Below are 10,883 nucleotides of genomic sequence, written 5' to 3'. Positions count from 1 at the left end.
GGTCTCGCCCGAGTGAGAGTCGAGCTAAAATTAAATTTTGTAGACCCATTATGTGCCTTGAGCTTTGTTTTTCCTGCAGTCATTCGAATAATCAAACTCGGAAGATGCAAGGCAAAATGTAAAATTAAAATCTCTTAGCAGATATTTAGGCTGTTGCTCTTAGGCCCGTTTGGAACGTAGATCGAACTATTTAATTTTAAGTTGAGTACTTATAAAAAAAAAAAAAATTAATTTTAAGTTGAGTTTGGATATCTAAACATTAACTTTCAAATCACTAAATTCATATAAATTTAAAACCTCTTTATACGTGAGATATACAACTTTTTTCAACTCAATACCTCTTTACCTGTGGAAGTCACAACCTTTTCTAATTTTCCATAAATACATATAAACTCATCTTAACATTCAAAAACATCTAAACTCATCTCAGGTAGACTTTACAAAATTCACTCAATTATTTCAACTCATTACTATTCATAAAGAACTTAACTCATTTTAACTCAAGTCAACATTCAAACGGGATCTTACTGTTCGATTAAGTTATGAATTCAACATCCAAGAATTTTGTCAATCTCTTAACCGTGTAATCTGCAGCAAACTCCTATGTCTCTTTGCAGATTACTTGGATTGAGGGCAACCCCTCGTGGTTAAGCTGGCATTTGTCGTAGTTTATGCAGTCCATTGCCAAATTAAATTAGGAAGAATATCACAATAAGAGCAAGCAAATATAGGGTGGCATTACCTTGAATCACCATGTGACACTTTGCTTAAAATATGAGCATGCCAGTCAAATAAAAGCCATTTATTATATATACTGGTAAATTCAAAGCAAAACATATAAGATTAATGAGGGGGTTAATGAATTAATCTAAATCCAGATTTGTCTTACCTTTTGTCATTATGATACTATAATACAAGTCCACCACAGAGGTGATTGAGCCCTTATCCTCTTCAACCACTCCCCTTGTATAATTTAGATCTATGTCTCTGTCTTGGCTGCTTCAAAATAAGCTATCTAAACCATGGGCGGCTATGAATTTTTATTTAAATTGTTTTGAATATATGGGTGGTGCAACTCAAGGCAAAAAATTTGCCAGCTATATATAGCACCTAAAAGTCAAGAAATTTGTTGGTTCAAGTTTGACTTTAAGGTTAGGGCGGCCAGAGAATTCAATTACAACTATTTGAAAGCTAAGCTTCTTCTCTTCTTTCAGCCAACCAAAGTGGGCATTTAAGAATCACTTGCATCATTATCTTTGATTCAACAGATTAACAAAAGGGGCATGATTTTGGGAAATTCCTTTTGTGTTTTTTGCTTTTGTTTTTGTGTACTTTGAACAATCCCCCCCAGCAATCAGAAAATTACATGAAAAATCGAAGAAAGTTAAAAAGAGTTTTGATTAGCCCAAAAGAAATTTCCCTAAAATTTTCGATTGGAAACTATTTTAGCAAACCAATTGTGAATGCTCCAAATATCCCGATACTTTTAGACTTAGCTGATCATGATTAGTGGGTCCCGATCAAATATATCCGAGACTATACAAACCATGTTCAGATAAAGGGGAGAAAAAAAAATAAAGACATTATTATTATTATTATTATTATCATTCATTCATTTACGGAGCTGAAAACAAAGACAAATTCTTTTTCTAATGAAAAAAATTACAAAAAAAAAGAAAAACAATGTAAACATAGAGAAAAGAATTGGTGTCTTATGGCGCACGAAACGCGCACAATTTGACAAACTGGGCGGAGGGGGGGGAAGGGGACGTGTTAGGGTGGGTCCAGATACACGCGTGTCAGCAGATCTCGAGTCGTGGTCCCACGCCGCGGAAGACGACGGAGCACTCCGGCAGCTCCCCCAGATCGGCGTAGAGCGACTCGTCCTCCTCCCTCATCGGGAAAAACATCGCCACGTCGGCGTCGCCTGAAATCCTCTCCGCAAAAATGGGGCTCTCGAGCACTGTCGACGACGTCGTCTCCATGTCGCCGAACCAACTAAACTCGTCGCTCGCCATCAACGACGACTCGTCCCCTAGATCCGCGAACTTCTCCTCCGGCTCGGGCTTGGCGCTTGCGACGGTTTCGGGCTTTATGGGTTTGTTCGTCGAGTGGTGGTTTCTAGAAGCCGGCCATGGATGGTTGTGCTCGCAGGAGTAGGTGACCACTAGCATCGTGGGGTCCACACGGCTCCTCTCTACCTGTTTTCTCGCCGGACATCCCTTCGAGCTGCTGCACCTATAGTAACCCCTGCGATAAATCGAACATACAACCTTCGATCAATCTCTAGTTCTACAGCAATACGTATCTACGCAGAAGGAAGTTCGATAGATATAGTTCAGTTACCTGGGATAGGGAGATCCTTTGATGGGTTTCTGACCATACTTCCTCCAAGCCCAAGAATCAGACGGTGGAGTATTGCTCTCTCCCTTGAGCCGGGACCCTTCTACGTCCTTGATCGGTACTGACACCACTCTTTTCTGTATGGCACGCCGACTGCAACAAATACCATCACGTTTTCAGCTGTTAGGCTCAAAGATACCAACTTTTCCTCCAAGAAATAAGAAACTTTAGGAGTATGTTTGCGAATTACGCAGAGTGAGAACTAGTGAAAGTGTCTACGTTTCATCTTATGCATGTGAAGGGTGAGGCGTGAATCACGAGGATGATAGGGCATATATAGGGATTGATGTAGAGATAGTAGAACAACACTGACCTTTTTCTCGGGGACGAAACGGAGGAGGTGATCTTCATGTCGTCAAATATGGTGGAAGGAGGGGATTCGGCCCCATTTTCTGGGGTGCTGTCAATGTTCTCTTCTTGCCCAGAACTACTGATAAAAGAGCTGGTGATGAACCTGCCGTCCATGCCTAAGTATTCACGATATATGCTGGATATAGAACTCTCTGTATTTTACCGTTCGGTACTAGTACTGCTGATGATAGTTTTAGGAAATATACAAAGTGGCTGACGGAGAGAGAGAGAGATAGAGATGGGGGAAGAGGAAGAAATTGGAGAAGGTTACGAACAAAATGGGTCCTTTAAAAATGGGCCGGCATGTTGGCTGGGTATTAGTTTATTTCAGGACGTGCAAACGAATGTGTTGGATAAATAATCTTCTAATTAAACTATACATATTCGCATCGCGATTTGAAAGCAACTTTAATGATTTTTTTGGATAAACCTCAAGTTTTATTAGTCTTTAGGAAATCAAATTACATGAAGTTTTGATTCATTCTATCAAGCCTATAATATTACAACAAATTAAATCTGCATAAAAAAAAATATTTATGAAAATAAGGATTAACAGAGCTATTAATATGACACAAATTTGGTGATGCTTAATTTCATTTTCAGTTTGATGAAACCTGAATTAGCTTCGATTTTAGTTGAATTCCAATCATATAGGTTTGGTTTAATTAATTTGAACTTCTTAGATATTTTGTAGGCCTTTTTTTTCTTTTTAGTTCTTAATTATACCATCGAATGATCAATGGATCGAGGTTGAGGACGATTCATTGGTGAGAACCAATTAACCCATTCAACTATATCCAGATTATTACATAAATTAGGCTAGTTTGGTTATATAAAATCAAACTATATAATCTCATCTTATATAATCATTATAAATTACTACATAAAATATAATAAATAATTTATTTTTTTTTAATTTTTAAATAAAATAATATTAAAAAATAATATTATAATAATATTTTATTTAATTTTTAACAAAATACCTAATCTCATCTTATCTAAACTGCGAATAACCTTAAGCACTATAATGTCAAAATGGCGCTTCCTCTCCCATTCAAGTTTAAAGGCATAATCGGAAGCGTCCAAATAATCTGATCGCAGATTAATCCAAACTAATTAACTAAACTCTCTGGCTTACAAAAATAAATTTAATAAATAAATACTAATATATAATAAAAAAAAAATCTCTCACTTCAATAAAAGGGTGAGACACTTTGATCGGGTTCACGTGGCCTTTTCGATTAAGGTATAGTGCAATGTAATCAACCTAGCTACTTAATTATTTGTAGCTGATGATGTCATCAACTTCGTCTTTATCGTTTCCTTCATCCAATGGCACCGATCCTTCCATGCAACTTACCCTTACATTTAAATTTGCATTTCTTTATTATTTAGAAAAGTCAAATGAATCTTCTCTTAGTTTTTTTGTTTTTTTTTTCTTTCTCTTAGTTATCATCTACGTTAATTCCCCCATATTGAGCAATATCATGCACACATATTAATCATTAAATTTTCATATATATTTTTTTGAACGGGTCAATATTTAATAAAAAAAAATTTCATTGAATATGTCTTGTTATATAAGTAAATAAACGGTTGAGATAATTGATTGTGGTGAATAAAAAGCTGATCTCATCCGTTTATTTTTTTAATATAATAGATGAAAATCATTGGGTGTAGTAATTTTTATAATTTGAAATCTCTACATCATCATCATCTTTTAATCTAATTACTTTTTCCAACAACATATATAGATATATATATATATATATATATATATGCATGCATGATGAATCTAACACATCAAATTTGTGTTCACATTAATTCAGACAAAGTTTTCAGTAGGTATATACCTTTTCCTTGAATCGATCCCATATTTATATATACCTTTAATTAGGATTATATATCACTAATTAAAGGAAACAAACAGCTTCTATCATGATCTAGAGGGTTAGCACTAATTAATCAAAGTATATATATAGATCAATTCACACGGTCGAACATTGAAATTAATTCTTGAGAAATATTGCAGGCATTTGACAATATTGCATATATAATATTTATATAAGTTGGAAGGAAGATATATAGATAGCTAGCCCACGCCCACGCCCACGACCACGATGTTGAAATACGTGGGAGTCTTGACTAGGTCATGTGTTATTGCTGTGTCTGTCCCTCTCAACTCGTAAAGGGATGGAAATGACCAATTGGCCGGACAATTTGCTACCTAAATCATGAAACATATAATAAATAAAATGTTAATATATGTGGAGTTGATGAATGCGTGAAGCAATGTGACTATATATATAATAATTTTCTGTTCACGACTAGGCATTATTTTTTCTATTTTGTTTTTTCTTTTCTAATTTGAATCTATTCTATATATCCTCTCTGTTAGCTAGATTAATTAATCATGTTCTCCATCTGTGACTTCCTCAACCCACGGCATCTTTAATGCCCCGATTACATATACACTACTGGCACTGCTAGCTCTGTTCTCTCTCTCTCTCTCTCTCTCTCTCTCTCTCTCTCTCTCTCTCTCTCTCTATATATATATATATATATATTGTGTTTGGTTAAATTGGTTTACTCTTGGTCAAATCTATCTCATAAAAGTCTCAACGACTACATTTCCAAGGAACAGAAACTTCCTCATGCCTTCCTCTAATTTCACATTCATATTTATCTCTTGAGACTCTCTCCTGAATTCCAACATATTCCCTTTTTTTTTCTCTACGCAGGCCTGCACAACATTATCTTTCTCACTTTTATTCTCTTTCTCATTTTTCTTTCGCAAATTAATATATTACGTATGTACCATTATTTCTGATTCCAATCACTGGTAACCAATGAAGTGTAATTCGCACGTCCTCCGGCAAGCCGGCCCTTGTTATATAGGGGTCAGAAGTTGAACAGTAATCTTTCGACACAAGTCCCTATCGTCAGAGGAGAAATGATACAGCTATAAAGAGAATTTATAAAAATAAATTAATGTATAAATTGATATATATAATTTTATATAATATATTAGATTTACTTTATAATAAAAATAATTTTTTACAATCTTATAACATACGATATCAAATCTTGCACGTCAATTCGTAAATTTATTTTTATAAAATTTTTTTGTGATTAAAATATTTCTTTTATCGGAGATCCCATCATTTGAGAAGGATGAAGGATCAAAATGCATGAATATCGTGCATTAAACCGCTGGACAATTCTTCCTCCCCGGAACTATTTGTGTGTTTGATTTTAATGTATAACTTGGCCTAGCTAACCCAATGTTCTAGAATTTAGATAGATTGAGTAGTTAATGACTTATACGATTAAGATATGTTAATTAGAGTTACTTTCAAATTCTAATTAAGACCTAGAACGGGAAAAAAGATAAATACAAGAATCTTAATTGTAATATTCATTAATATTGTTCCTCTCCTGAACGTAAGTCTATCATGAAGTACTAAAACTAATTAATCCTCGATAAATATAATTAACTGCAAGAGATCAAATTAATTATTTCTTTTGACGAAATCTTAATCTAAAAATAGTATTTATATATGTTGTAGCGATTATAGTATTTATCTTATCATGTATTATTTATTTAACTCTCACTACTTTAGACTAAGTTTCAAAGACAACGGAGATGAAATATATATATGCTGCTATAATATTCTAATCATGTCCTTCATTTGATCCACCCGGCCGGTTGTTGGGAGTGATATTATAAGTACTGCCTTCAAAAGGGACAAATCTCTAAATTCACTTCTTGAAGAGAGAATGAATTGTTCGCAAAACCAGAATTTATTAAATGATTTACGATGGATGAAGACAACACATGATCGATCGATGCATATGAAAAGTTTGACATGATCCCCGGCCTGGAATAAACTAATATTAATAAAGGGTCAGATGATAACGATCATGTCTTATGCAGACTTTTCTTTGTCTTGTTATAAGATTAATTATATATATATATATTTAATTAATTAGTAGGGCCACTTCTTCATTATCCTTTCCTTTTGTTTAACTTGTAACTAATTTTGTTTTGTTCTTAGTGCCTGCCTATGTTCACAATGTACATATTTATAATATTGCTGCTTCGATGTTTTCAATGCCCTTAGCTTGTACCTTTGCATTATTGCGTGGGAATTAGTTCCTAGCCTGTGTGCATTAATCAATGGATATATATATATATATATATATATATATTGGGTTTAGAGTTGGATTAACAACTAATTATTTGTATGATTATCATGTGGTCACTGCTTTCTTAGGGTCCTAACCGAGCTAGCTACCTAGCTCCCTCTTAATTATCAGTCCTACCTTTTATTATTTGAAAAATTATATTTATAATTTTAAAATATGTAAATCTTTACTTCTGTATTTATTTTAAAAATTAAATAAATTTGAGATTTACATAAAAAGATTATTTTTTTAATGATAGATTAATTTTTTTTTTTGAAGATCATAGTACACACAACTTACCCACCCTAAAACATTATCTATCATTATTCCTATTTTTTTTTTTAATAATAACTGAACCTCTGGCCCAAAATTTTGGAATTTATTTTTTATGCCGGTTAATTGGTTTATAGCTATATTGATATTGTTATATATTTCTTCAGATTTGAAAATATTATTTATTATTATTATTGTTATTATTATTTTTAAAAAAATATTCTCATCAGTTATTATTCATCATTTTATGAAATAAATAGTGATCACACTCCACATTTTATAAAAAATATCTTCACATCTTATAAAAAAAATATTTTCATATTATAAAAAAATTATAAATATGAGATATATAAATAAATAATAACTGAGGATAGGATTCCAACTTATTTTATAATCAACGGGACACAGAGAAGGGATTCAGCCTTAGGAGAGGCTACTGTAGAGAGGAAGTACAAGTAGAAGTGGGGACCGTTGGAAAACTTATCCAATCTTCGGGATTCCAAATGTGAAAGTTGCTACAGAAAATTAAAAACAAAATGAGGAAATTAAAATAAAATAATTATTAGACAATCTCGAAATAATAAATAAGATTTTTTTCTTATCATAACATAGGAAAAAGGAGAAAAAAATTTCCTCTTAAACTGTGACAAAAGGAGGGGAAAAGTGTAGTGAAATTTATATTTTATAGAACAATGTAGAGTGGCCAAAACGTGAAAGTTAAGTGGCCAAAGTGAAGGAGAGGGAGATCCCACCATAACTGTTTCGAGGCTTTGATTTTGAGATTTCGATAAATCTTTTTCTCACCAATCAAATGGCATGCAAATTCAGCAAAGCAGAAAAATTCAGCAAAGCAATAAACTGAGCAATGGCACCACTCAGCTAGCACTGAATGTATATAATATATAATATATATATATATATATATATATCCCACGTAATATTGATCGAGGAAGTGGGCATGACAGAGACTTTACTGCCCAAATTAAAAGTTCGGCTCATTGTGTACGTAGTTGTTGGGCCAATGTGAATCTGATGTGCTTGCTGTATGGGAGACAGCTCTCATTCCAAAGGTCAGCCCAATTCCACAAAAATGGACTGGCCAGCCAGGAAATTGATTAGGTACGTAGTGTACCCACTAGAAGATCTTGCAGTACACTTGTCGTCTGAGAATAATTGAGATGGTCATTTGGCAATATTTCTACCGAATACAAATTTTGTACATTTTCTTCAATAACTAATTAAGCATTTCTCTAATACGAATGTTCCTAATATATAGCTTAATTTTTGTACAGCTGCAGTAATATAAAAAGATATATAGGTTGCAACTTTACCTTTTCTCTCTAATAATTACATTGAAGATTTACAATATATATATATATAATTATCTTAAAATATATAAACTATATATATATACAGTTACAAATAAAAATAATATCTATTTTTGCTTGACTTTGTGAAATGTTTGACGCTCGCACATGATGTAGATGTAGGCTAGCTAGGCGTACTGCATGGAGCTGATCAACCATGTGATTAATTCTCTATGTTAGTAGAAAATGGTTATTTTCATCGTAAATAAATGATCACATATAAACATTTTTCTTGTAGCTAGTTGATATAATCTATACAAATCTCATCAACAGATTCAAATTTGCAGTATGCTATTAATTTTAACGATCGAGCAAGGTCAGAAATAACGAGAATGTGTCGTACGTTATGTTTATCAGAAGTTACGTACCCTTTTTTAATTCTCATCTCCCCAGCTTTTTCATGGTCCACAACAACGTCTATAGTTTGGAATTTTTAGAGCATTAAAGTGGACGATCATGTTATATATTATTTAACACCTCATGACTTTTATCTATGATAATTATAAGGAGATCGAAGTTGCGAAATTTTTTCTTGCTTTAGGTGATTTATTGGTTTTGCTAAGTACTTTAATTAATATATACACCGTGTACGTACAAGTTCCTTTTCTTTCATTTATTTATTTTTTTCAGTTTTCTGTTTATTCTATCATCTGATCTCTTAATCTATGGCGTCATGTGCACAAATAAAATTGTAATTCTATTTTTGGAGTAATAAAGAATTTCGCCCATAAATTATCATTATTTTTTACTTTATGGGTCTAAATTAAAAAACTTTTAATTTTCACTCTTTACCATCTATATTTTTTTAAGTTGCACCATCAATTAAATCTAATTATTAATTAAGATGAATGAAAAATTGACCATGTGACCCAATTTCGACAGTCAAATTTGAAATTTTTGTGGTCTATATTACAAAATTATAGGAAAATATCTGAAGAGAGAAAAGGTTTCCCCTTCATTTGATATAGATAGTAACTCGAACAAACGCATCACTTCGAGTAAATAGTAGCTACAAATATTTCCCAAGCTTATTCATTAATGTGTTGGCCCTCCTCCTTTCTTTTCAGTTGTCCTAAGAAGAGCTTTGATTACTTCCTTTACATCCAGAGCTTGGTCTTCTGCTACAGCAATGGCTTCCAATGCAAAACAGTTGCTGCACGAAACTTTAGCTTGCTGAACATTAAGACCCATCTCATCAAACGCCTCTAGGATTGTAACCAGTCTATCTGTTCCTTTCTCACAGTTTACCCTTACTAGAAATCCCTGCCCCACCTTGTGCACTTCCACGTCCTGTTAATTTCATGCATGCACGTTGGTAAGATACAATAGTCATATTATGCAAGAATACGTCTGTGCGCGCGCGGGCACGCGTGTCACACACACAGAGAGAGAGAGAGAGAGAGAGAGAGAGAGAGGGGGGGGCAGACCTTATTGGGCACTTGCATACGCTTCATCAGCTTTAGATATTGTCTTATCATAGCCGAGTACTCTCTTTTGATTGCCTCCAATTTGAGTTTTAGCTTCAGTGGTAATAGAAAGTCAGTATGAGCTCGAAAAGTTTGTGAGAAATGAACAACTTTAAAAGAAATTTGCTTATAGGTAAGGCAAAGGAAAGAACGTAGTCTCTGATTGGGCATTACAGATTTGGAGCTGCTATGGGCTCGCAGGATGTGAATCTTTCTTCGCAATGTCATCCTCTTTTGCAGCATGGAAGCCATCTCTCTCTCTATCTCTTTCCCTCTCTCTCGCTCTCCCTCTTTGTGTGTGGGTGTGTGTGTGTTTTAAATGTTTTGAGCAAAGTTAGATCATTTGGCCTGGCTTTTATAGAATGGGAAAGGAAGGATGAGTATTTGGCTGATTTTATCCTGCATGGGATCTCCGATTGCCAAGCTACTACCCGTTTGTCTTGTATGAAATTGGAAAGTGCAAAACATATTATAATTGGTAAGAGAAGGCCGTTGCCCTTTGTAAAATGATAACATCAAAGTATTTTCTAAGACGTTAACATGGTCTATCTATTAACTGAGAGCGGCATTAATGGTGCTGATCATATATATCAGGAAACTTAACGTGGTCATAATAATAATATATAATAACAAAAAGGTGGAGGAAATTAGGACTTCAATTCCAAATTGCAATTCCATGACCCTTGGTAACGATTTTTTGCTGCTCGAAAACGAATATTTCATCTAGCTTCCCTGAAGAGCTTGAATATGCAACGTAAAGTAGATCCTGATTTACCGAACTGCGCGTGGCTAGTTTTAATGAAAAGAAAATTACAACATGAACCGATGGGGATTA

The 10,883-nt window shown here is 33.7% G+C and overlaps 2 protein-coding genes across 2 annotated transcripts; both read right to left on the bottom strand.

Annotated features, from left to right (window-relative positions):
- Positions 1-1,569: 1,569 nt before the first annotated feature.
- Positions 1,570-3,080, bottom strand: LOC109010041 (probable WRKY transcription factor 65). Its single transcript, XM_018990748.2, has 3 exons — positions 2,717-3,080; positions 2,347-2,496; positions 1,570-2,250 (listed from the first exon to the last, which is right to left on the bottom strand). Exons 1-3 carry the CDS (start codon positions 2,866-2,868, stop codon positions 1,800-1,802), a joined length of 753 nt encoding a protein of 250 aa, XP_018846293.1. The 5' UTR covers positions 2,869-3,080; the 3' UTR covers positions 1,570-1,799.
- Positions 3,081-9,518: 6,438 nt separating this feature from the next.
- LOC109010044 lies at positions 9,519-10,382 on the bottom strand. The gene is made up of 3 exons (XM_018990750.2): positions 10,223-10,382; positions 10,010-10,102; positions 9,519-9,872 (listed from the first exon to the last, which is right to left on the bottom strand). Exons 1-3 carry the CDS (start codon positions 10,298-10,300, stop codon positions 9,618-9,620), a joined length of 426 nt encoding a protein of 141 aa, XP_018846295.1. The 5' UTR covers positions 10,301-10,382; the 3' UTR covers positions 9,519-9,617.
- Positions 10,383-10,883: the final 501 nt, after the last annotated feature.

This window comes from Juglans regia, chromosome 3 (assembly GCF_001411555.2).
Source record: "Juglans regia cultivar Chandler chromosome 3, Walnut 2.0, whole genome shotgun sequence".
Taxonomy (NCBI): domain Eukaryota; kingdom Viridiplantae; phylum Streptophyta; class Magnoliopsida; order Fagales; family Juglandaceae; genus Juglans; species Juglans regia.
Note: the sequence above shows the minus strand (reverse complement) of the source record. Positions and strands in the feature narration are given on the sequence as shown.